Source organism: Cheilinus undulatus, linkage group 12, assembly GCF_018320785.1.
Source record: "Cheilinus undulatus linkage group 12, ASM1832078v1, whole genome shotgun sequence".
NCBI classification, from domain to species: Eukaryota; Metazoa; Chordata; class Actinopteri; order Labriformes; family Labridae; genus Cheilinus; species Cheilinus undulatus.
The window spans coordinates 28,110,485-28,137,286 of NC_054876.1; the positions used below are offsets into that span (position 1 = coordinate 28,110,485).

General features: G+C 40.2%; 2 protein-coding genes across 10 annotated transcripts in view; both read left to right on the top strand.

Moving 5' to 3' along the window:
• The window catches only part of fnip1 (folliculin interacting protein 1), a 50,793-nt gene extending 36,971 nt beyond the window's left edge, over positions 1-13,822 (top strand). For 3 of the 7 annotated variants that reach the window (XM_041800858.1, XM_041800860.1, XM_041800861.1), the window contains 7 exons: positions 2,127-2,273; positions 4,106-4,275; positions 6,067-7,795; positions 7,965-8,130; positions 9,790-9,990; positions 10,129-10,244; positions 11,077-13,822. In XM_041800858.1, coding sequence (XP_041656792.1) covers positions 2,127-2,273; positions 4,106-4,275; positions 6,067-7,795; positions 7,965-8,130; positions 9,790-9,990; positions 10,129-10,244; positions 11,077-11,155 — 2,608 coding nt within the window. In that variant the 3' untranslated portion in view covers positions 11,156-13,822. The remainder of the gene's footprint in view (positions 1-2,126; positions 2,274-4,105; positions 4,276-6,066; positions 7,796-7,964; positions 8,131-9,789; positions 9,991-10,128; positions 10,245-11,076) is intronic. The other 4 variants (XR_005992658.1, XR_005992657.1, XR_005992656.1 and 1 more) reach the window with 4 other exon arrangements.
• A 2,444-nt stretch (positions 13,823-16,266) lies between these two features.
• The window catches only part of LOC121518508 (rap guanine nucleotide exchange factor 6), a 211,753-nt gene continuing 201,217 nt past the window's right edge, over positions 16,267-26,802 (top strand). For all 3 annotated transcript variants that reach the window (XM_041800853.1, XM_041800857.1, XM_041800854.1), the window contains exon 1: positions 16,267-16,688. In XM_041800853.1, the coding sequence (XP_041656787.1) occupies positions 16,614-16,688 (75 nt within the window). In that variant the 5' untranslated portion in view covers positions 16,267-16,613. The remainder of the gene's footprint in view (positions 16,689-26,802) is intronic.

Below are 26,802 nucleotides of genomic sequence, written 5' to 3' on the forward strand. Positions count from 1 at the left end.
GATGTTATACCTGTGTTTCTAAAGGGGCAAATTGGCATAAAGTATGCAGCAAATGGACCAAAAGTAGATAATTTAATGAAAATGTGTGCTGGTTTCTGGGGGTTTTATAGCAGAAAGCAGCGTAAAAATGGAAACACAAATAGTAACAGTACATCATTTGAAATCCATCCTAAACAAGTGTTTTACTTTCTTTGCTTAGATTTTTGCATTGTTCTGACAATGCAGTGCATGTCAAAAGCATGAGACTGATTAAAATGGCTGTGAAAGAACATCGTACATCAACGTCATCCGGGTTTGTTAAGATTAGAAATGTTTGAATTGGTGCCCTCCATAGTGAGGTAATTTAAATCGGGCCCTTCAGTCTGACGCATCAATTTAATTTCACATCACAGCCACGCTCTTTAAAGTTCACCTGAACAGCTGCTGGGGACTAAATCTGCTCATCAAGTGCTGGCTCAGCATCAGAAGGCAAATGTACACAGAACAAAGGGGGTCAAGTGGAGTCTAGAAAGGCCTCTGATGGTCCAGTCTGTTTAAAACACAGCATAATTAAAACCTTATTGGCTCATTTAATACCTCAGGCCAAATGATGGATCGTATCTGCTATATTCCTGACAATAATGTGGAAAGACGATCAAATATTTTGGTCTGCTGAGTTACCAGTGACCTCAAGTCTAGTCTGCCACACACTTCTGTGACTAACATGTTTTAGGTTCATTAGTGATTCATCAGCAATCTAACAATTTTCTGTCAAGAGTTTCGTTGTGCAAAGATTTTGTGATGCAGCAAGACCCACAGCAAAGGTCATAGTAAGAATTGCTGGGAATTTGTCATGGACTGATGCATTTGTTCTTGTCGAATGATTAATCTGTTGAACAGAAAAGTAAGACAGTTTGAGGTGTGCTTGCCAGAAAGTAAATGTTGAAGCTTTAGTTTTTCAAACCAAGTAAAGAACTTGAGGTCATCCTTTCTTAAAAACTGAGTTTTATCTAAGGCAAGCCTGTAAGGCTTGTGTCCGTCTACAAATACTTTACTACCCTTTATATGGCCTCACTGAAATCCTGCCTGTCATTATGCTGATACTAATAAATAGAGGACTGGTTACAACAACACAATAACTATCTGCTATAACTGTTTTACAACGTAAAACATGCATTAGTTCTCCCTTTTTCAGTTTAAGTTGATAACTTCTTCTTTTCAACATGCAAATAAGGATCAAAAATGAAGTTCCTGTTCTCTCTGGAAAAATTCATGAACCAAAAATAGCTTGATTGCTTGAATACTGGAGCTCTTTTGAAGGTCAGTTTTTTTTACCATGTGACACCTGTGCTTTCTCTCAGCATGCAGCTTGTCTGCATCTCCTCCATGACAGGGTTCATTATTGGTCAGAGTTTGGGAGTCTTCTGCAGAATGACAGAATTTTTATTCCTCAACAGTAGGACCTGTAAAGTTATAGATCATGCATGCTGAAAGAAGCTGGTTCTGATTATTAAACTATGCTAACTTGTGCTGTTGTATCAGCTAGTGTTACCAAAGAATGCAAGTGTTTGATTGCCTCAATATGTGCCTGCAAGGAATACGAGTAAGCAGATAAAACAGTCAGATATACCTAATTTATGAAGAAATATGTTCTGTAAATATCTGAACTAATACTGAAGCAGCTGCAGGCCATCTTTCATAAACGCCTGATTCTTCACATTCCTGAGGCTGCAGAGATTCCCCTCTGCCCCTGTGTCAAAGCTTGGCCCCCGGCCGAGACATGCTCACCAGCAGGCCCCACGCTCTATGGAAACTCCAGTCCTCCTCAATGGACAAATGCCTCAACTGAGCCACATACAGATGGACATACACACAAGCACACTCGCACACTGTACAGAGCAAGAAACAGGACTGTGTGAGAGTGCAGACTGTTACAAACACAACCACTCACACAGCAAGGGTCTCCCATGGCCTCAGAGCAGACAGTGAATCTCTGTGAACTGAGATCTCTTTTGTTTACCCCAAGAGACAATAACGCATCTGTACTCTCTCTGTCTGTTTTCTCTCTCTTCCCCTCCTTTCCTTTTATTCGCTCTCACTCCATGTTTGGTCCCTCTTTCATCCCACCCTGTACCTTATCCCTCCAGGATGACCATCTGCGACCTCTACACCATGCCCCGCGTGGCTGAGCCTGTCTGGTTGACCATGATGTCTGGAGCGTCGGAGAAGAACCAGCTCTGCGGTCAATTCATGAGGGAGCTTTCTCTGCTGATGGAGCAGGCCTCCAAGAACCAGTTGAGTGTCCTGCACATGCATTTCCATCAAACTCTGACTTAATAAAAATATTATAGGAGTTCAAATGCTTGTATCCAAAAAGGGAATGAGTGGTATGTATTACAGTGCAATTTTACAACATTTTTGACCAATAGTAAGGCCATGACACACCCATATATTGTGAAAACCACACTATGCTCACCTTAATGGGTATGTTTGGAGTTGAAAGCAAAAAGGCTGCAGACAAAAATTAGACTCTCTTGTATAGAGGACAGACATGCACAGTAAAGCTGATGTGTCCATGATTTTTCCACATCCTTTGTTGGCGTGCATTTCCTAAACAGGCATATCTAAAGGAAAGCAAATGTAGAGTCACACAAACTATCCATTCAGTCTCCCACATACACACATTCTGTGGACTATCTCCCTTTCTTAGACTGAAGCACACACACACACATTCAATGTTTCTCCCTCTTTGCATTTATTAGTCGGCCTCAGAGGGAGCTGTGAATGAGAAGATCCCTGCCAGTCTCTAATTGCTTATTGTTTTTGTTACAAAGCCACGTCAAACCAGTGCTAATTGTAAGTTTATGAATTGGTAGCAAAGGCTTTTATTGAACATTAAACCCTTATTCAGTACAGTTTTTAAGTAGCATACATTACTCTGAAACAGAATTATATCATCAAGTTTGGGGGCAGGATGAAAAGTCGGCCACATATTTAAAAAAAAAAAGATTAAAAGCTTCTTCTCAGCATTGATGGACACAATTGTTTTTAAGTATAAACTTAGATCACTTTAAAGGCCAAAGCTATAATGATAAGTGAAAGATGAAGGTACATTTATGGTTTAAAAGCATAAAAAACCTACTAACGAATACAACGAATTGCAATGGATTGGGAAAACAAGCTCCTTTGTCTTTGTAAAGAAATAAGTGAACAGTGTTGTAAACAATCTTATATGATTTTAATCATCTTCACTCACAAATTGCTGCAGAAATATTCTCCATAATTCAGTATTTGGTGTTGGATGTTCTAATTTTCCTGTAGGAGGGCCCCAGACCCCTCTGTGATTTTGTCTAACTCCGTGTAATTTTATAAATTCGGTAGTGTTATGAAACACTTGGCAAGCGTTCTAACATCTTGGCTACCAGGTTGTCCACTTAAAAATTCTTGTAGCCCACCCTTCTTTTAACATCATGCTGTTGTTCTGTTTTATTTAATTTCAAAACCGTAGGTTTTATAACTCCCTATAAAAAAAACTGGTCAAGTGTTGTTTCTGACGTTCAGTCAGTTCCGGCCGTTTCACTGCTGACCATGAATAGCAACTGTGTCTCCTAGGCAACCATCAGTGTTTCGTTATCTGATTCACTTCTCAGTTACAGTCCCTGTTTCCACCAGCAAAGGTTAGGATGACTACCACACAGATACTTCTGTGTGATATTTACTCCTGTGTCTCCAAGGCAACCATTGGTCTTACTGTAACACATCATATCCCTTCTAAAGGCATTCCGTCGTCGTTCCCACTGAGGGTTATGACGAGGACTACACTCACATCTTTGTTCCAGCACGTGATTTAACTTGAATACCATGACGTGTTGAGTCATGAGACAGGAAGGGAAGAAGACATTTGTGGTCAGGACTGAGAAGTGAATCCTGCCCAAAGAATGTGTGTTTATGTGTGAAACTGCATACATGTGTACATGCACTGAGAGCAATAGTCTGTTTCATGGAACTGGGCTAGAAACACTCACCTAAAGTTTCCATGAAGGGAAGAGTGTCATAATTTTTTTTTTTTTTTTTTTGTATTTCCTTACTGTCTGCTGACCAACCAGTGTTGTTTTCTTCTTTTTAGATTTCTCCCTGCCTTACTGACAGCCATCCTGACCAATCACCTGGCATGGGTGCCCACTGTTATGCCCAATGGGCAGCCTCCAATCAAGATCTTCCTTGAGAAACACTCCTCTAAAAGCGTCGACATGCTGGCAAAGACGCACCCCTATAACCCACTCTGGGCACAGCTAGGTAAGGCACACTCAGAGTTTGGATGTAACCTTTTTACTCCTAGAGCACCTGAAGTGCTAGAGGAGCAAACAAAACCTATGTTTGTTCTTTGAAGCTGAAACACATCTTAGCCTGCCATTAATAATCATTACAGCACAAATACAAGTTAGGACATGACCATTTTTTCATGCAAATGCACCAAGTCTTCAGTCTTTATAAGTTTTGTGAGCATTGTACTATAGCTTTAGTTTTAAAAATTCTGCAGCTGCAATAACTCCCAGAATACTTTAATCAAACATACTTAACATATTAACATTTTGAGTTATCCATGTTTATCCCTGGAGGATTTGTTGTCCTGAAAAGCATGTTGCATCAGGGGAATTTCAAAGATGTAATTCTGAATAAATTTTCTGATGTGTAACTGTAAATAGCAGCTGATTTATGGGCACATAAAGCTGGCGATGATATCCTATAAATACATAGATATCTTAAAGAGCATGTTTAGGAGTTTGCACTCTCACCTCAAGTGACACAGAAGAAATCGAAAGTGAGTTTACGATGACACCCAGTGGCAATAAATGATACTACATTCCAAAGCAGCACGTTGCTGTAAGAATAAATGGAAGAAATGAATATAGCAAGAGATGTAAGAATGCCATGACTTTAGAGTCTTAATATTATGATTGGAATTCTCTAGCGGGGGGATTTTAAAAGATTTTTCCCTATTTATTGGGAGATGTATGAATTATGATATCTCCTCTTTTTCTGTTCCACCTTCATATCCATAAGCCAAGCTGGAATATGAAAAAATCATGCTTAGCCTGAGAGTTTTATTTTGATTCTGGAACTTTTAAAATGTTAACAGATTTGATTTTATTCATGTGATCTGGATGAAGTCCAAAAGTCAGATGAGAGGCTGGAGGTTAAGAATAGTGGTGAGGAATGGGAATTGAGGAAAGTTAGTCAATTATAGTTATTGGTGGACCTGCATGCCCCAATTCTCTTCTGAAAGTTTCTACATACAGTGAGTACAAGTTAACTTATTTGTCATGGATGCAGTTGTTATCACAAATGTCTTAGTCCTGCAGACCTCCTACTACACAGATGAAATGAGACAAAAGTCTTGAGGAGTCTTATACAGAGCTAAGGGGCTAGCTACTCCTCTTTAACAGCTTTTCTCTCTTGTTTTGTCATAAACATGGTTTTGATGAAAACATTCATATACAACTAAGCAAATAAATTTCATGGGGTAAGCAACTGAGTAATGATACATCTTTTATAATGCGCCTGTTCTGTGAGCTTACTCCGTTGTGTGCCACAAGAGCTATCTTGTGTTTGAGGGCCAGTTTCCTTTCTTTCATTTTTGTCTGTATTTGAAAAGCCAAACTGGTACCAAATGAATAGCCATTTGGAAGCCAAAAGACAAACTTATTACTGAGCTGAGCCAAATGATCCGGATCTCTGAAGAGACAGATTTCTCATTACAACAAGCAAGGCAGGATGGACATCTGCTGTTGAACCACAAGCAAGATCAGAGAATGTGCAGTGCATGTATCCCTGCTGTTGGGACTCAGAGTTACTCAAATTGTGTTTTTTTTCCACAATTTGAATGGTCGGCACAGCTGTTAACAGCATAAAACTTTGGTATTTTGATAGTGCTTCTCTATGCAGAAATCGCCTCCTGCCCCTCATCTGAAGTTCTGAATGTTACATCATCTGCAAGCAACCTGAACATAACTACTTAAAACATTGATGCATCTTAGAACTTGTTTAGCTATGCTAATGCTTTTTTTTTTTAATCATTTTGTGTAGGTGACCTGTACGGGTCTATTGGGTCCCCAGTACGGTTGTCCAGGACTGTGGTGGTCGGTCGCAGACAGGAGTTGGTCCAGAGACTCCTCTACGTCCTTACATACTTCATCCGCTGCTCTGAGCTGCTAGAGACCCACATGCTGGACAGTGCTGAGGACGAGGCTATTGTCATGCCCGGCTCTCTCATCACCACGTCCTTGAGGAAAGGAGAGGTGGAGGAGTCAGACTATGTCCTGGTTACCGTCCATAAACCCAGTGGGGACTACTTGTCTGAAGGGGCCAGTAGCCAGCAGACAGAAGCCGGGGACAGCAGCTACCCTTCAGACAACAGCCTCCAGAGCAGTACATACACGGACACAGAGATGGAGCACTGCTCCGGGGACACACCCAAGGAGGAAGATGAAGATGAGGAGGACGATGAGGAGGACAGCAGTGAGAGTCAAGGTTCCAGAAGTAGTGTGCTTCAGTCTGGACACAGCCAGGGTGAGAACCCTGATATCAGAACTACAGAAGCAGCTGAATCCAGGGAGCTCTGCAGAGAGTCAAGCAGTCCGCTGGCCTCTGAAGCCCGACTGGAGACAGTGTTGCGTGTTGGTTCGGCTTCCCCTAGGGAACCGGTCTCTGTGCTGGATACAGAGACCAAGAGTGACCTGAAGCTTATTGTCCCAGCTATGCCCACTACTCTTTCATCAAGTCCATCTGCAAATCCTGTCACATTAGAGGGTGTAAACTTTGGGTCTGAGGCTGGGATGGATGCAGGCAACCAGCATCAGGCTCCTCGTCCTTTGGGGACCCCTTTAGAGAAGAAGCCCCCAGACAAGAGCCCAGCCGCTCCAGTGCCAGTACCACTCACTGGGCCTATGGCTTTAACTCTAACAGAGGAGGAAGAGCCAGCAACTAAAGTCACCTTTCTTATAGGAGACTCCATGTCTCCTGAGTCAGACACAGAGAGCCGCAGAAGAAAGGTGGAGGAAGAAATCAAGAAGCACAAGAAACACCTCAAGGACAAACATCCGCTCCACCAGCAGCTGCTTCTACATCAGCAACAGCAGCACCTTTATAAGCAACAGCTGCAAAGTGGGGTGGATTCAAAGACTAGTAACAGCAGTGCATCAGAGGACCAAAGCAAACAGACCAAGGCGGCTCCACCTTTGCAGCGGGTGTCCAGTAAGATGCCTCAGTGGAGCCCCAACTGTATGGATGATTTTGATGAGTATTTCAGTCTGGAGAACCCTGTGGAGACAAGGACTATAGACGATATGGCCAAAAATCAGGAGGCCAGCACCACAGACAGTCTACGCAAAGACTTGCTGGACCCCTCGGGAGTCCCACGGTCCCATGACTTAGAGGGTCATAGTTTTCAGGGGCCAGTCCGGGTTCATGGTGTAGGTCTCTGTTTGAGTACAGGTAGTGGAATGGGTGGGTCCAGCAGGAGGGGGGACACATTGTTGGATGTCCAGAGAAGGTGCAGATGTGGGTCTACAGACTCCTCTGACACCTGCTGCTGCAGGGGCTGTTCTGCTGAGCAGGATAAGGGTCTTCTGTTGTCCGTTCCTGTCCCCCAGGATGGAAGCAGCAGCAGCAGCAGCAAAGAGGACCAAAAGAGGAAAGCGGTGCCTCTCAATGACTGGGAGATCCCACGCAATGAGAGCTCAGACAGCGCACTGGGGGACAGCGAGAGTGAGGAGACAGAGGACTGGCAGGAGGAAGTGCTGGTGCCCTTCCCTGGGTGAGTGGAGGAAATGCATAAACACACTTCTTCTTTGACTTTGACTTTATATTTACAAAGGATGAGCTTTTTTAGTATAGATGACTTCAGTTGAAATAATGAGTGTGAGTAAGGTATCTATTATTATTGTTTTAAGACAAATAAACCATGTAATGTGTTTGATTTGTAGGTCAAAGTTGGTGGAGAACTACTCTAAGCCAAGCATTGCCAATTTTGGTCGCTCTCTGTTTGGAGGCTACTGTCCCAACTATGTGCCAGACTTTGTACTGCATGGGGTGCTAAATGACGAGAAGCTACGGCAGAGTCTCATGGCTGAATTAACCCATGCTGTTCAGGTAAAGGACTAAAGAGTTTAGACCACCTAAAAAGATTAGCAATAATTGATTATGTTAAGAGTCTTAGCTGTAGACTGATTGATTCTAGACTGAACTGTTTGTGTTTTTTAATCATACCAAGCCGTTGCAAGTGAGCCATCAGATCAGAATCTTTATTAATGACCACACAAACAATTTGGTGGAATTTGCTTTCGGTACAGCACTTGAAAAGGATGCTCGCATCCACTGTGTCATCACAGAACAGACAAAAACATTAGACATTAGACAACAGTACAACAAAAAGGCATATTTAGTCCATGGCTTAATTGAGTGTTCTTATGGCAGAAGGGAGGAAACTGTTTTTGAGTCTTACTGACTTGGTTGGCAGAGATCTGTAGCACCTCCCTGAGGGCATGAGAGTGAACAGGTGATGAAGAGAATAGAAGGGGTCCGAGGTGATTTTGAAGGCTCTTTATGTGACGCGTCAATGATATAGTGTGTCTATGGATGGGAGGGGTCGACCGATGATTTTGCAGGATTTGTCTACAATGCGCTGTAGTTTTTTTTGCATGAGTGTGAGTCCAAATTACCATACCAGACAATTATTGAAAAGGTGAGTATGCTTTCTTTGATGGCGGTGTAGAGCTGTAGGAGAAGGTTGGGTCTGACTCTGAATTTTTTGAGCTGGTGGAGGAAGAATAAACGTTGATTGGCTTTCTTGTAGGTGTGGTCTGAGTGGAGTTTCCATTTGAGTGTGTTGGAGATGTGTGTGACGAGGAATTTGAAGGAGTCAGTGATGGTGATGGGTTCGGACAAGATGTGCAGAGGGGCATTTGGTGTGGGATTGCGGGTAAAGTTAACTATGATTTCCTGAGTTTTTGCTGTATTGAGTTGGAGATGATTGTCTTGGCACCAAGTGGTTGTTTGGGCTATCTGTTAACGGTAGTGTTGTTCGTTATTGTTTGTGATGAGTCCAATTATGGTGGTATCATCTGCATACTTGATAATGGAGACTGAGCTGTGGGTGGAGGTGAGGTTGTTGGTGTACAAGGAGAAGAGCCAGGGAGAGAGGACATCTCTAGTGATTTTAAAAAGATGCAGAAGTTAGGCTGATTGATAGATGATTGTTACAAAGGTGTAACTGTTATTGGGAATATGTTAATACTATGTAAGTTGATGAACAGAGCAGTCTCAAATGTGGTTGCAGTCTTTTTTACATAGGATAAAACTCATCTGAAAAAAACAAACAAACAAAAAAAAAAACACAATCTACATTTCTTAGACCATTGGCTACATTTTAATGGTTATCATCTTCGGCCAACACTGCTTAAACTTTATGGGTTGAGGAGGGCTGGAGCCCATCTCAGCTGTCATCAGACCAGAAGTGGGGTCCATCCTGGACAGGTTTCTGATTAATCTTGGCTTGTTTTAATGACTCTTATCCATCAAACATTTACTTAAGAAAACAGTTTTGTAAGAATGGTAATATATATGTAACATGATCATACTGCTATAGGTAATAGAACTGAAGTAGCATAGGGATTAGTGCGATGTGTTTCTCAGTCCTTTTCAGATGTTTATATGTGCAAAACAAGGAATTGCTGTTATAAATATGCCTTTGTCTTTGGGGACTGGGGCACCCATGTGTTTGATTAAAAATGTTTTTCTAATCCCCTTTAGCATCCAGTATTGGATGAGCCCATTGCAGAGGCTGTCTGCATTATAGCAGACACAGACAAGTGGACGGTGCAGGTGGCCAGCAGTCAGAGACGAGCCACAGACGTCAACAAGCTGGGGAAGGAGGTCCTGGTGTCCAGCCTGGTTTCCAGCTTGTTACAGTCCACCCACCAGCTCTACAAACTCAACCTCTCACCCAACTTTGTATGTTCCACATCTCAGTCTCATTGTTGTACTAACTTTTATAAAGTCAAGAAGCTCTCTTTAATTTGCATTTTGACTTTAGTCTTTATACAGTGATTCAGTCTGCTTGACCGGCCATTTTTCTCACTCTCCTTTCAGTGTATAATGCACCTTGAGGACCGTCTGCAGGAAATTTACTTTAAGAGTAAGATGCTTGCTGAGTATTTAAAGGGCCAGACAAGAGTCCATGTAAAAGAACTGGGAATGGTCTTAGGGTGAGTATTTAACCTTTGTTCACTAATAACATTGTGGTTATGTGATTGTGATGCACCAAGCAATACAGAGAAATGGTGCTCTTACAAATTTTTACATTAATAGTTATTCTACAAAGGTGTAGACTCATGTCCTAGTCTGTGAGTAAGCCACGAGTTATGGAAGTGCAAGAGCACAGCGTGTAAAAATAAAACACAAGTACCACTTTCAAACATGCACACACATTTTGCTGTTCTCCCTCACTGGCTCTTTCTATCCTATCTCATTCCTGTGAAACCTCTGTTACTATCTCTGATGCCAAAACAGAGGTGGGTCCACTTATTCACCCCTTTTACATTTCCATGGTATTCTTTGTGAATGTGAAATGTCCCAGGGGCATAGATACCATGCCTTGAACTGACTTAAGTTTAAAAATCTGCCTTTTGACTGTTTAATAACAAGAAAATACACAAGGCATATTGTAAGAGAATGCAAACTTTAGCAAGGACAAAAGGAAACTACATGGTGGCATGTTAATTCCATAGCCCCTGTTATTAAATAGTAAAAACAACAGAAACAGAATTCTGTTAACTTGTTTGATACTGGAGCCAAAATTGTAGATAACGCTTTGGTGTTAATGTTTGTGCAACTCTAACAAAAATATTGATTGGCTCAGCTATAATGTGATAAGGTAGGCTTAAAATGACCTGAAAACTTTAATCTTTTGTTTTTAATCTGATCTTCAGTTCAATGCCAACGAAAATTGGTGTTAAATGTTCATGTTTTCTCTTTTATATTCATAGTATATGGAGTAGATCATACAATTTCCTGTTCTTTCCTCTGCCCTCTTTGCAGGATCGAGTCCAGTGACCTTCCCCTGTTAGCCGCAGTGGCCAGCACTCACTCCCCCTATGTGGCCCAGATCCTGCTATGAGACCGTAAAGCCACCGAGGAACCTGAGCAGCAAGTCAGACCTGGGAGGTGACACTCTGTCCCCAAACAACGGCACTACCTGTCTGATTGGAGACCCTGCAGCATGGTTTCCTAACCCACTTTCCTGGGCTAAAAAGGATCTCTGCTCTGACCTGCACACGGACCACAGCTGGCACGATCCCTCTCTTCTGCTGCTGCTGACTGGGGTGTAATGCTGCTGTTGCACCACTAGAGGGAACTAGAGACTACAGTCCCACAGATGGAGTGCCGCTCTGTGAAGCATCCATGAAACGACCTTCTCCTGTTGTTTGAATGTTTCTTTTTCAACAGGAAGCTTTTATTTTTGGACAGAAAAGAAAGCCAAAGACTTTTTTTCAAATTTTCCAGTTAAGAATGAAATTATCTACAGAATAATAACAGTGGATTTTTTTCTTCTTTTTTTCTGCACAATCTTAAACCCAGTTGTACGAAGAAAACTGATGGACATTTTTAAGCATTTCTATTAGGTAAATATCATTAATATCATTATCAATCTCATCCCATCTATATTATTTCATTTATCTTTATGTTTTGTTTACAAGCTAGAGTTTCACTTAAATATCTCAGTAACTTTGATTTATTGGTCCGATTATAACACACACCTGATTGAGAAGCTTGTTTTCTTTTCACACAGGAGTATAAACACTGAGTGATTTTGGTTCTACAAGCTTGTTTTAAAATGGCTAAAAGTGCTTTTGACATTCTTATCATAGGCACAGCACTACCTCAGATCTTCATATGGGCAGTAGATGACACACATTTACAGTGGCTCCATATAGAACCCTGAGGTAAACTTTTTAAACTCTTTTAATCAGAAGAAAACAACAACTGTGTGCAGACTCTATGCTGTGTTCTTAGAAAAAGGGATGGCTGTTTGATTCCTTCTTATGATCATTTCACATAAAAAAAGACAGAAAAAACTTTTTTGCATCAGATTGTGACTACAGGGGGAGAGAGGGTCCCTTTCTACTGTGGAAAAAACACGTGCATCATCTATTTTAAAACCAGAATGCTGAAGTATTTTCTTACTTTTATAGCTTCCCCACCTTTTACAATGTTTACGGCTTCCATGTTTGCTGCAGAGAGGGAACACAGTAGACCTTGTTGTGGGTAAATATGTCATCTATCAGTTAACACTATTTTCAAACATCTTTCTATGACGTTTAAGTACAGAAAACACAAAATTGAAAACATAATTGCACACCTTTTCTTTTTGATTTCCAAACAACAGATAACTGATTTTTAGTTTTGACATGTAGCCAGGGTGCGATTTGCTGAGGGTGGACATCAGTGTGGTTGCTTTCACAGGTTCTGTTTTTTTTTTTTTTTTTTTAATTTTCTCTTCACTTATAGTTCAGTTTACGGCAGGGCAACTGGGACATTATTTAAAAGTTTTTTTGTTTTTTTTTTACGGCATTGGAAGATAATCTGTATCATGTTTGCTTTATTGCAGGTACAGTAGGATCAGTTAAAATTTCAGGAAAATATCTGCAATTTTTATGATGAATACCTTAAAATCTAGTGTATGAGATGCACTTTAAAAACACCTGTTTTTCTGTCTAAAAAGGGAGCTGCACCCTATATGCTGATGCAGCCAATATCCCAGGATAAAATGCTGTACCATCATAACCACAAGTACGGCTATCACCACGTCACATGACCTGACACTGTTGAAAAAAGGCCTTCATTATTTTGTATTAAAAGCAGCAAAACAGCTGCTTAAAACCTGCTGTGATACAAAGCAACGTGTACCAGACTGACCGTGCCACTTTACAACAGCTTTTCTCCCTCATTAGGTCATAATCTAGCATTTAAAGAAAAAGAATGTATACTGTTAAGTAGATAAATCTTGTGGAGTTCTGGTTTGATTGAAAAGACTCCTCAATTTAAGATAACAAGAGACTAAAAGAGATTGGCAACACAACTTGGGGGCTGTAGGTCCGTAATTCACAACTTTAATATCAACATTACGGTAGGCTGAGCACTCGGATACCGTACTGATAACTAGCATGAGCGCAAACTCCACTTAGTGAAAACACACGGTACTAAAATAGCTGCACAGAAACTACACATTGTGGACTTTGCTTTAAAGATTGTAATATCTCAGTCTTCTCAGTGTTTGCAGTAAAGCTTTTAGATTGGACTGAGGTACAGCCTGCTGTGTATGAATGCGGACAATAGCTCATATTCCTAGAATAAGAATACCAAACTTGAGAATAATGTTTCTTTGCAAAAACTCAAATCGCACCCTGTATATGACCCAAGTCTTAATAGAAATGTGGCATGAAGGCATCACATGTTTCTGGCGGGCTCATTTTTGCTGGTAAAATTGAAATCTTTATTCATGCCTGTAACCGACCATATGAAGATGCTCCGCTGTATCAGCCTACATTTGTACAACCCAGCCATTATGTTTAAAAGGTATGAATTTCTATCTGCTTTTTCCCTCTTTGTATATACATAAATTATTTAGTTGCCCATGGTATGTGTCACGGTTCTTGTTAAACTGTACATACTCAAGTTTATTTACATGTATTTGTACAGAATGTCTTTTAAGAATTGTCTCCTCAAATTATTTTTCCCAATTTTATGGGAATGTTGTGCAATAAAGATGCAGAGGTAAACATTTTATGCGTGTCTGGGAATGTTTTCTGTCACAGAAACGAAGGGAAAGCGAGGAAAAAAACTGGAAAATAAATATTGGACGTGTTATGACAGAATATTTCTTCCTCTTAAAAAAACAAAATCAACGTGTTACAATTCAGACTCAAGAGTTGATGATAGAAGAAGATGAAAACTTTGCTGGTTGCGTTTTTTTACACTGAAACACTATAAAGGATGAAACTTGAAACCATATTTTTGTTTGTAGCAACAAGAAATTGAAGAAAGAACACAGCATTTTTAACACACTTCCTGTGAAACCTCAGGCTTGGCTCCGATTTAATGCAGCAGCCCCAATTTTTTACTCTTCATATCCAAATTCAACGGCTGTGTTTTCTTTCCCTTTCCTACCAAAGACTAATTTAACAACAATTAATCCTGATATGTGCTTGTTGTAAATTTGTAAATTTACAAGACATTGCTGTTGGGTAATTTTTTTTCCTCTTAAAAAGTGAACAACGAAGGAAGTACTTTTAGTATTTGATCCTCTGTTATGAGTCACCTGATTCTTTAAAATCTGGAAAATGCAGCTACAAATCTATGGTAATTCTGTGCAGAAATACCACTTTTGTTTAGATTGGTAGCGCTTCGACTCCCAGTATTCAACATCTGGATCACACATTTTACCCACCTTTGAATTTACCACCCTGAAGCTGGCTGCTGACTCCACCCCGCCCACCTCGCGGCACAGGAGGTAGAACGAAACGAGCACACTCACCGCAGTTACGCAATGAAGGAAGGAGTGTCCCAGCGACTGAGAGCAAATACTCCACAGGCAGATACTGAGTGTGTCTTCTGTCCCTAATCCCTCTCTCCTCACTATAGGACGCGATCAGAGAAATAAAGGGCATAACACACAAACTGTGCCAACCTGTTCACCCTTTCTGGTTTGGAAAAGAGTAGGAAATGACCTTCGAAATTATGTCTCGGAGTTTGTGGGGTTTTGTTTAACATAAAAAGTAAATGTAGGGCGTGGCGTTTGGTTTTCTACAACAGCAGATGTAGATATCCTGAGAAGTTGTCTGCTCACAAATACATACTAGTAATGTGATTATACCGCCCTGTGAAACGCGGTCGTCTGTGGTAGCAATTCTGACTACAAAAAGTGTCAGAAGTCAGAGGGAGGACCTGTGCTGCATTCAATGACTAATTGTCAAGCTCAGACATTTAACCTTCAAAATAGAAAACTTGTCTCCCGGGTTTATGAATTATATACCCTCTTATATTGCAAACTGTGGTCAGCTTTGTGAATTTTTCTGGGCTATCAGTGCAAGTGTCATACATTCCAGTTAGGATATGCTGTTACCGTATGAACTATACTGTAATATAAATCTTTACAGTAGTATATATAAACAATAAATATCTGGGTTTTTTTTTTTAACTTTCCTTTCATTATTTGCCACTTTTTCACCACTTTGCACATTTTTGCCCATTTTCACCAGTCTATGCCACTTCTTTTTATGCCACTTTTACCCCATTTTTGCTGCTCTTTGTCCAATTTTACCACTTTCCACCCATTTTCATTCTTTTAACAGTTTTGAAACATTTTTGCCTTTTTTGGCACCTTTAATACATGTTGCCCCTTTTTGTCACCATTTTGTTGTCTTTTTCCAGTTATTTATTTTCCTTTAAAGTTGTCTCAGTTCCTTATGCTTTATTTTCTGGCTTCCTGACGTTTGTGCACATCATGGCTTAGCTATAGTCTTCCATAACTTTCCTGAGAGTTTAGTTCAGTGTCTCATCCCACATCATTAATGATACTTGAAAAGGTAATTTTGTTTTAAGAAAAGGGGATTACATCTTGAAGTAGGCTATATTGTACTGTTGCATTAATGAAAAAAAAGATTTTTTTGTTGTTGTTGTTGTTGCTTTGAGAAGAGCGGTTTTTATACAGGTTAAAAATGAAATATAGTTGTCCAAGCTTAACTTTACAATGGACCATGATTTTGCTGACCTCCATGGGCCCCATGTTAGGCTTGGCCCAAAAAAGCTTTCCCCTTTTGTCCCCCTTTACTGGCGGCTCTGGTTGACATCACTGCGACTTTATCCATGTTTAGATACATTTTATGGGTGTGCCAAATTGAGCAAAAAACATACAGTTATATGAATATATAAGATATGCAAATTTTGTTTCCTGAGGACAATACAATGTGATTCGGTTATCTAGATATATGTCTTTGTGGCCCGATAGTATTTCATGCTAGACTTTTAAATCATTAGCAAATTCCCATTATTGAATAATTTCATTCTACTAATGGTTATACCCCTTAAGGTAGATGCAAATCCCTTAAATCTTCGACTGTAAAAAATGTGCTTAATTCCGACAGTCTTTGAACGCATCATCCTCTCGGGCAGACAGATGTCGTCAACTCTCCGCTCTCAGATCTGAAATAGGAGGGATCTAAATCTGAACTCCTGGATCGGACGGAGCTACTGTGCTGGATATTTTCTTACTTAAAGATGTACATAATTCAAGAAACGTGGAGCGTTTATTTCACTTTCTGTCACTTTTTAGTAACGCCCACTCGTTTTCGGACGTGCAGTAGTTAAAAGTTTAGTTTTCGCTTTCTCCTGTGAGCAGACAGGGGAGCTCCTTGTCGGCGGTCCCGATTTGGAGTAAACTCCATCCATGCTCGGCTCGACGGAGGCAAGATCCGCGGGGATGTGACTTTGTTTGGGCGGCTAAAGGATAAAGTAGGAGAGAGTGAAAGTGAGGGGTTTTTTTAGAGGGAAGTAAAGGTGGATTTGGAGCCGAAGTTATGAAAATGACCGGAGCCATGGAAACTTCTTTCAAACTGGCTTTGAAGAAACCGCCCTCCCTGCGGACAGCAGAGGTAAACAAAACGACTGTTTCTCTAATTAGCATCGCCTTGCTAATGTTAGCCTAAATCAAACAGTTGATTCATGTCGCTGTGGGAAAACTTCACTCGGCTGTCAGTAGACTTTAAGTTTAAAAGAGGTTTCATTTAACACAAATTATTTTTGTGACTCAACTTTTCCATGTTTACATGCCAAGTACACACTGTACATAACTTAAGTAAAAGTTAACGTTTACAGTGATTTCAATGGGTAGCTAGCCAAACGTCCTTCTCAGATTAAAGTGCCAGTAGCTGCATGCTAAATTAGTGAGACACAGAGCAGATTAGCCAACTAGCGAAGTAAACCTGGCAAAAGTGTTGCCTTTATTGGTATTTTAACTAAGTTGTGGGGTTCAAGAGAGTGCCCCACAGCTCTGAAGCTGTCACAGCAGTTTGTCACCTTAAAATAAGTTTAAAAAATATGTAAATGAAAGTCTTCAAGGCATACGCTTTTGCTTGTTGACAGGGTTGAGTTAGAGATGACCCTCTTCTACTGCTAAGCATATTGGGCCTGCATGTTCAGTCAAACAACTCCTAACACCCCAGCTCATGCCTAAGCCCTGGAGACAGTTAGAGTAAACTCTGTGTTGAATGAGGCCTGTTACATTTGATTACCAATGTTTCTCATCCCTCCTCCTCCTCCTCCTCCTCGTCTCCTCCCTACATGAAGCTGTGGAAACACAGCTGGCTTGACATTGTTTTACTTACAGCTCTGTGCCCAAAATAACTCCAGCCGCTCATACTGCTCCCCATGTTCAGCTGCTGGTCAGAGTTTTGAAGTGCAAGCAAAATCTAAGGACTAACGTTTTTTTTTTTTTTAAAGTCGGCCACCTTTCAGTTTTGCATGACACATTTAAAAAGGTCCCTTTATATCTCTAATCCTCTGTTTGTTTGTGGGTGTATGGTAGGTAGAAAGCCTCTTTCACACCGCCATAGAGGACGTTTGTGCACACTTTAATAGGCCATTACAGCCCTGTTTAGTGCACAAATAAATGACATGCTCATTGCAGTAAAGGTGGGTGTGTGATCGAGAATATAAAAAACACATGATAGGCAGCACTTTGATAATGTTACTATATTTAGTCATACCCTCCCAAATACAGGGAAAGAGTCAGACAGTTTTCCAGGAATCTGTGTGCTTTATCTGCCATCTGCAGCCTTTGAAGTCTGCTCAAATGTAGCAGAGATGGAAGAAAAACTATGTTTTATAATCATACAACAGAGTTTATAGTATTTAAAGGAACGGTAGGTTCGTCCGTGTGCATCTCTCATAGATAAATTACTCATTTTCATGAAACACATACTTGTGAACATTTTCAGTAGTGTTACTTTATGTCCCAAACATTTTCAAAGATATTGTGTGTGTTATTTGAATGATCAACTGTCCTACTGCACACCAAGTTTAAAATATCTGTAGATCTTCATTTTAAAACACAAAAGCTGAATGAAAGACAAAGACAATGGTCCAACTTGGTGGTTCCCAAGTAGCCACTGAGTTGATATCATTTGTTTCAGACACATTAAGAAAACCAAAGAACAGCTGTTCAATAAAACCTCTCTGTAGTCCTCAGCTGTCACAGCCAGTGGACCTTGAATAATTGAATAGACCATAAATATGAAGCTGTGTAGTTTCAGCTGACCATGATGTAGACGGACTAAATCAATAAAACCTCTCCCCACTAATAAATCACACCTTCAAACAACCACAACATCAAGTAACAACAGCTTGAGGAATCCAAATTATCTCCCTAATTTTCCAAACCTTTGACAAATGTTTAAATACTTCCAGCAAGAGGAAGAGGTTGTTTTAAATTTTGAGTACCATAATTTTTTAAAATTGTATTTTCTCTGTTAATAATCAACTTAAAACCCTGATGTTAGCTCTACCTGAATGTCAGCCATGCTTACATTGGTTGTAATTTGTTTAACCAGACAACAACACTGATTTTTAGATGAGTCCTAACTCTTTTATCATGAGAACCACTCTTAGAGATTTGAATAGCTTAAACAGCTCAAGTCTATCATAGATAAACCTATGACAAGAAAGAACTTTGCTGCTACCCTTCCCTTGTGTCCAGGTTTGTTATAAGATGGATGATGAAGTTGATGCTGCTTATTTTTGTTCTGACATTTTCCTTTCTTGATTAATAGGAAACCAATAGGTAAGGTCAGGTATGGTTCAGCACTTGGCTGATCAACCATGGCCCTGTGCTACTCCAGCCCTCTGTTGGCCGTCTTCTGAAAGCCATAGAGTGCCATAAAATTTTGTGAACAGGAGTGGGGGAAGACTTGCTCCAAATGGCAACAGGATCATGACTTGAACTTGCAGCCAGTACAATAAAGACTGCAGCCTGTGTCCATAAACTAACTCTCCAGTCATTGATGGTGGTAAGACTGCACTGCAAAGTAACTTATAGGATTCAGGCTGATACTCCACTCCACAGGATGCTTAGGCTTTAAAAAAATGTTTAGGCTTTCATACTTTCATCAGATCAGGACAGTGGATAGACTAGGGAACAGGGGGAGAGAGTGGGGAATGACAGTCCAGGTTGGATTTGAAGCCAGGCTGCCCACTTGGAGAACTGTAGCCTCTATATATACTGTAACCATGAGGCTGCTGGTGCCCAAGACACTGAAGTTGTTCTTGAGGTTGATTAATGGCTGTGGAAAAAAGAGCTACAAGTCAGTGCGAGCGTGGAGCTGTCAGAGAGAGTTTTGTCTTCACAGACAACCACTCCATAGTATAGAGCCATTCACACACAGTGAAACTTAAACCAGATTTAACTAGTCTTAAATCCACACCCTTGTTTGTCATTTAAAGCAAAGATATAGACATGTAGTGTTGTTAGGGATGCAACAATACCATATGCTTCAGACAAATATGGGAACAAGTACTCGCCAGTGCCGTGTACAAATATGAGTACTTTGTCGTCCTCATTTATGTTAAAATATTACAAAACTGCAGACATGGCTCCAACTTTGACCTCAGAACCACATAATGAGAGGCTGATTATGACAAGTACTCTGGCTCGATATCGGTACAGTTAACAGTATCTGTGCATCCCTACTGGTTGTCATGGCAGCATTAATTTAGGAACTGAAATGCAGGCGTTTTAAGTCCAGTGTGTTTCCTTATATGGATTACCTGGGTTATATTTTGGTCCACACAAAGAGCACAACACACACTTTTTATCCAACTTTTGTAAAATTTTTCGATCTATTCTCCAGGTTTCTCTCTCAGTGGTATTTTTTGTGATTAAAAAGAAAAGTGCCACTTTGTTCTGAAGTGGCAATCTTTCTACAACGTAGCTGTTCCCAGATGAGAAGCCTGAGTCTTGATATTAAAGGGGCTGCATGGGAGTGCACTGGTTGTCTGTGTTACCACTAGCAAGAAGGTTTCTGGTCCTGGGTGAGGCCTCTCTGATGAGTTTGCATGTTCTCCCTGTTCTTTTATATGTTATGTCAGGGTATTTCCATGGTTAAAGACATGCTCTGTAGAATGAGTTGTGATTCTGGATTGCCTGTACATGTAAGTGTGAATGGTCTGTTTCTATAAACCAGCCCTGTGATTGACAGGTCAAGTCAAGAGTACATCCCACCTCTCAGCTGAGATTGGCTTCAGCTCCTAGAGAGCCGACTGTACTGAAGTGTATAGATAATGGATGGAAATATACAATATAATAATAATGATTTAAATATATAACACCTTTAAACTATTGACTATCAGCCAATTATAACAAAAAATCAGGATAAGTTAATTTGTACTCAAGGAAAGTAGAACAGATACTCTAAACCTTTTTGTTTAACATTTTGTAGCAACAACGGTAAATTAATTAAAGAATAAATGAGCCTATAGATGAACGGATAATAAGGATGAGCGTTGGCTTCAGATAATTGAAGTTAACATTTTAGCCAAATGATAAGGAATATCATTATAAGAGATGAAACTGAGACCAAACTGCAGTGAATAAATACATTAATTAATTATCAATTTTTTTACTTTTTTGGGGGGTCATTCTAGAGGTTGTGACACATTGGTTAATAATTTCCTCATGTTATATTAACTTTGACAAAAACACTGTCATCTCATCAATCATAAATCTAGTCCATGTATGATTTTACATTTCCTTAGGGATGTCAAGATGCCTCAGTTTAACGTCAGCATAATTCAGAATTGGTCCTTTTTGCAAGCATCGACACATAATGTGAGCATGAACCGTTGCAGTCGCAGATGTTTCGCTGTTGTGTACTATCAGTAAAATGCTAGCATGTAGCACACCGAACAGCTGATTCAGTGAAGAGATTATAATTGGCAAAAGGTTTTTTTCATAAATGTTGGTGGTATTTCATGTTAAGATGTCTATGTTGTAGATGTGCTGTAGGTACATCTGTCCAGATGTTGGGCTTTGCATGTAATCCCACTCACCACCATTTTTATGCCTTGTCAACCTTTTCCACTTTCTTAGGTTTTCCGCCTGGCTCTTCCCCCCCTGCCTACCTTTTCTCAGTACCATCCAGACGTCCTGGTGGTATAATGAACAACAAATCATGCTGGGTGATTTACAGTGGTTTTGGCTGCTTTCTGTACAGATTGGACATTTATGGGAATTCCAACCATCACAAAGCCACAGGCTCCCAGGGGAAGGAGCAAGTGAGGGAGGGAAAGACTTTCTGACTTAAGTGGTGACTTCTTGCTTTCTGAGCTGAGCAGAGGAGCCGCTATGAGCAGAACAGAGGAGGAGGTGCAGACCAGTGTGTGGTTCTTGGGAGTGTGTGTAAAGAAACACGTTTTCAAAAGAGGCAGTGTGTGTTTCAGCTGAAGTTACCAGAGAGGGTGGTTTGCTCTGTGCTGACGCAGCTCGACAAATTAAAGGATTATACTGGTGTATTTTATTTAAAGTTTGTACCAGTTTCCCGGGTTGCCTGTCTTTTTTGACCAAGTCCTGGTGCCATCTGCACACAGTCAGCAGCACAGAGATGACGGGGGAGCTTATCCTCCTCTTTTTAGAGCTTTTTGGCTCCTGTTTGTACCCTCGCAGTATGAGAAACAGCTGCCACACATCTGGAGTTTTTAGTAAGTTTATTCATCATTGTTAGTATGAAGCAGGATTTTTTTTAGTCAGACTTTTTTTTTAATCACTCACATTGAACTGTACATTTGTGGGCAGCAGTGCACAATACTTTTTTCAATGAGTTCCTCTGGTCAGCTCTAGTAAGATTTTCATAAGTGCAGTCTTCCTTGCTGTCCTCCTTGGTGTCTCCCACACAGTTCTTTACCTCAGGATCCTTCATGATAAATTAAGATGCTGCAGACGCACCTCCCTGTCCCTGGTTGAGCCTGAGATTAGCAGTCTCCAATCACAGCTGACTTTAGGCCAGTGTCTCTTCTTTTAATGTGCATCAGGGCTGAGAGACCAGCAGAGATCTGTACTTGGTTTTAGCACCTGGATTCCCTGCCTTTATTATCTGCACTAAGTCATACACAAAGGAGGCTGCCTAACATCTCTGCTTGCTTTAAGCACATCCATTCTATCTGGTGTCCCTGTCAGGTTGCAAGTTGGCCTCATATTTCTAAAGAAAACTGTTATATTGCCAAAATGATGGATGTCTTGCATTTCCTGAGGCCAAGTTGAAGGATCAAAAGATGATCACATGACTTGGGAGATTCATCAAGTCACAAGTTCTTTTATAGACAGTTGCATTTTAACAGCTTGCTAAAGTCTCATACCTCCATGCAGACCGTCTGATATTATGAAACTCACCCAGCTTCACAAAGGAGATCTCATTTTCTTCCCACAGCTTCACTGGCACAGTCATGTTTTTAGCCTCACCTTTTAAGTCTATAAAATTGCAGCAACTGACCAAGGACTGTTACAGTCTTTCACAGTATAAAATGTATTGATCAGCTGACTAGTGCACTGCCATGTATGCCCCTGCTGTCTATTTTTGTCTCTTTTTGTTTCTGTTGGTACGGTAGGCCCTTCCTTGTGCCCTTCTGGGATAGATAAAGTTGTCTGAACCTTGAATCTTGAAAAGAGTCTCCCACTGCAGCCGGCTGTCAGAGTTTTGGCACAGTGTTGCTGCACATCACGACTCTGACAGCAGCCCTGTCTATGCACATGACAACCAACTTTGTCCTCCCCTCATCTCAGAAAAGCTTCAGAAGTCCGTCTGTTATGGTCCAAACGGTCACCACTCAGTTCAGTCAATCCAAGAAAGTCTAAGGTTAACTCGCTGTTGCATGGCACAGACACAGTCAATCTCTTTCTCTGTGTTTGTGTCGTCCTCAGATCAATCAAAAAGATGTCTCCTAAATTCAGCAGAATCTAACTGGGCTCTGATGACAGTGTGCATGTTGGTCTGCATTATCTGTGTCTTCGTTCATGTGACTGATATTCAGCTGACATTTATCCCTAGCTGCTTCAGTAAAGCAATATCCTCAGCATATGAAAACATTGTACTGCATGTCAACCTTATGAAGAGGATGGGTACCTTTCACATTTGAACAGGTATGGTACCGATTCCCGGTACCTGTGAACCGGTACACAACAGTACCCATTTTCGGTACTTTTTAGTGTGAATAACATACAAGAATAAATGTTGAATAACCTCAAAACTTCTGAATTTTCAATACCAAAACACTATCAAATATCAAATATATCAAAACAACATCGTACATCATTTGTAATGTAACATCACAAGTGTTTTAAAAAAAGATTTACTCCAACATAGAAAACCTAAACTACTATAACTATCCAGTGTTTTTTCTTCATATTGCATAAATTAAAACCTAGCCCACTACCTCCTATTCCTCCAATTTCCACTCTTGGAAAATTCTGTAGGTACCTATAAAAGTACCGAATTCAGTACCCATCCCTAAACATAAGAGCTTGCCATTGTTCTTCATTCAGCTAATTTCACCATCTAGCAAGTGTGCAGCTGGATCTTTCTTCTTTGTAGCTTTTTTTACTAGTGACAGTTTGTGCCACACTCAATTCTCCACGCTCTTTTCATGTTTTTCAAACAAAGGATGATTGAAATTCTTTAAGTCTGTATGAAACGCACCTTGATAGATGTCGATGCTGGCTGCACTTCTTGTTAACATTTCAGTTCAGTCATTGTTATGTCCGCTCTTTTTTTTAGATAAAAGTCTTTTCGTTTGCTCCAGCTCAGTTTAAAATAGCTTTGCTGCAGCCTGTTCATTTCTGACAGCCACTCTCATGACCGTTCAGCTGAGATGCTGTATATCTCAGAAACAGAAATATATGCTTAAACTTACGAAACAAAATAGTATTAAACCTCCAGTTAGGGTTAGGGTTAGGCTACCAAAAGTTAAAAGTTGGAAACCTGACCTGCAAACCTGATTACAGAACATTTAGAGTAAAAAGTCTGCTTACAGGAAAAAGTCTGTCCTCCATGAAAACATTCCGATGCAGCAAGCGTAGCTTATGTAGCTCAGTTAGCTGTGTAAGCTACGTAGCTAAGTTGGCTGCATAGCTAACAGAGCTAATGCTGCATTCCATTAACCTCAGAAGTTGAATGTTAGAGCTGGGAATGACGTAGCATCCAAGTTGAATACGTTTTATTTGCTAGGAGGCCATAATTGGGGGTACTGGAGGTAGGATTGGGCGGCATCCATCTTTTAATACTGTCATACCCTCCCCAAATTTCACCAGAGTATACGGTGTACGGTACATGGATTACAGTATAACCAACAGTGCACGTTTAACAGTTTGCCTTTATAGAATACTGCAGCGCTGTGCCAGTGCTTATTCCTGGCCATGGTGCACAAGTTTCTATGCGCCGGTCTGTATGCATGCGTTCATCGATTGCCAGATTGGCCCAATATCATTAACATAAGTTCTGTTATGACTTTTAAAGCATCTTCACACACTCACACACATACACAGTGGTGCTACTGGTAGGAATGGACACAGACTCTCAAGGTATTTTTTAAACGTGTGCTTTTTTTACGCAGTACTCTCTTCATGATGGTAAATAAGCAATAACGTGGTTATTTGTTAATACTCCAGCATGTGGTATCACCAGTCATTCCTAGCTGGAAGTGACTTAAAGTTGAAGCCTTTGTTTTCACACCTTACAGGTAAGCATAGTTGCAGGATTAAATGATCCTTCGTCTCCTTTCTCTTTCTCTCCCTCTCTCTCCGTATCTCTATGCATCTTAACTTAGCTGATCTCTTAACCCTATTGTATGAAGATAAATTAAAATAATCCACAATTGCACATTATACTGTATCTATGAGTGTGAATCAATGTCCCGTGTGCTGCAAAACAGATAAAGATCTGCCTTAATTATTTATATCAGTGTTGTGCAGCCTGGTGAGCTCCGTCGTGCTGCAAGTTTACTTTATAGGAAGCTTCTAAAAAGTTACGGACTACTTTAGAGCTTGAAATAACTTACAAGCAGCGATAAATGTTATCTAGGTTTCCCAAAAAGAGGGTTAAGAAAAGTTCAGGTGTTTTTAAGATCTGTTGATGGGGTAATTATGCTCGACTTTGCTGCTGCCTAAATGTTAACATTTCTCATCACAGATCTACACACAGAAAGAAGAAATAGCATGTTTTTGAACTTACGATACTGTGGATCACATTATAGCCAGCAGTGTACTTTAACACTTTGACTTTAGAGAGGACCACATCGCTGGGCCAGCACTGTGCCAGGGAGCCAGGCCATTGCACGCAGCAAATGAGTTTAAATACGCCGGTATAGCTCTGAGCGCCTTCATTATTTGCCAAATTTAAATGAAATCATAAGAAGGATTTCATTTATCATGTTCAAGCATCTTCACCCACTGGCAGTGGTACTGCAGGTAGAGAGGGACACAGTATTGAAGCAATATTTTAAGCTATTTTTTAACACCCTGGTATAAGGTGTTATCGTATTACCGCACATTCCTAACTGGAGGTTGAATATCTGTTTATTGGACATCTCCCTCTGTTGAATACTTTATTATGTGTCGACAAGAACGTTAATATATTTCGGGATTGTCATAGTGGCAAAAGTGATCTGCATTTCTGATTTTTGTCTTGTACCTGTTTACCAACTACGTGCATCCTTCATGTGCACATCTCAGTCAAAGGTTTAGTATTCAGTCCTACATAAGGAATTTTAAAGCCCTGCCAAAAATAAGATCAGGAAAAGTCCCCCTTTAACTTGGCTTTTTGTCTTTTTTCACATGAACGACATTGCATTTGTTGTCTTTTTTTGTCCATTTGCCTTAATGTATGAAATGTGTAAAGTTTATATGTCTCTGTTCCTCTCTGCGGGCCCATCTGTAGCCCACTCTGAAACCAGGATGTGAAACTGAAGCTTTTTGGTTAAAGTTGTTGCATTCTGGTGTCTGGTGACTTCTTAGGGAGATTAATTTAGATCACACAAGACTCTCAGACTGTGGGAAACGACGAGAAGTAGAAATCACATGTGTGCTCATATTTTTTGGGCCTGTTTATGGGCCTATGTGTGTGCTTGTAGCAGATAGGTATGTTTATGTATAATAATGTGCTTACAGCAATATAGCTGCAAAGATTTTTTTTAATGAGAACACTGCAGTAAGGTTTTTAATATCTAAATAATGATGTCAGGTGCAACACCTTGAGTTTAGGTGTCATTATAAGATAAAACTCATTTTCTATTTCTGTCACTTAGTGAGCTTTATTGGCATGGAAAACATTGTCAAAGCAGTGTAAATATACATTTGTAAATTTTATACTTAAAACAATAATTATTTTGTTCTATTTCTATCAGCATTTCTTTGTTTACATTGCTTGTTTGCAACATGTTCCCCCTAAGCTTATTGATAGCTTGTGTTTCCTTGACCGATTGTGAAGCATAGCCAATATATGTAGTGTAGTTTTTCTTTTCAACTACAGTAAATGCAGTTTTTTATTGCATTTAATAGTATTGTGACTGCTCATATTTAGTTATGAATTAAATTGAGAGGAATTTCGCAGCCCTGTTGTCATTTGTTTGCTTTAACCTGGTGCAATTAACTGAACTGGAACTTGTTGATATATATGTAGACACAGAACAACCACTGTTGAAATTCCTTTGACCAGTGCAGGTGTGTAA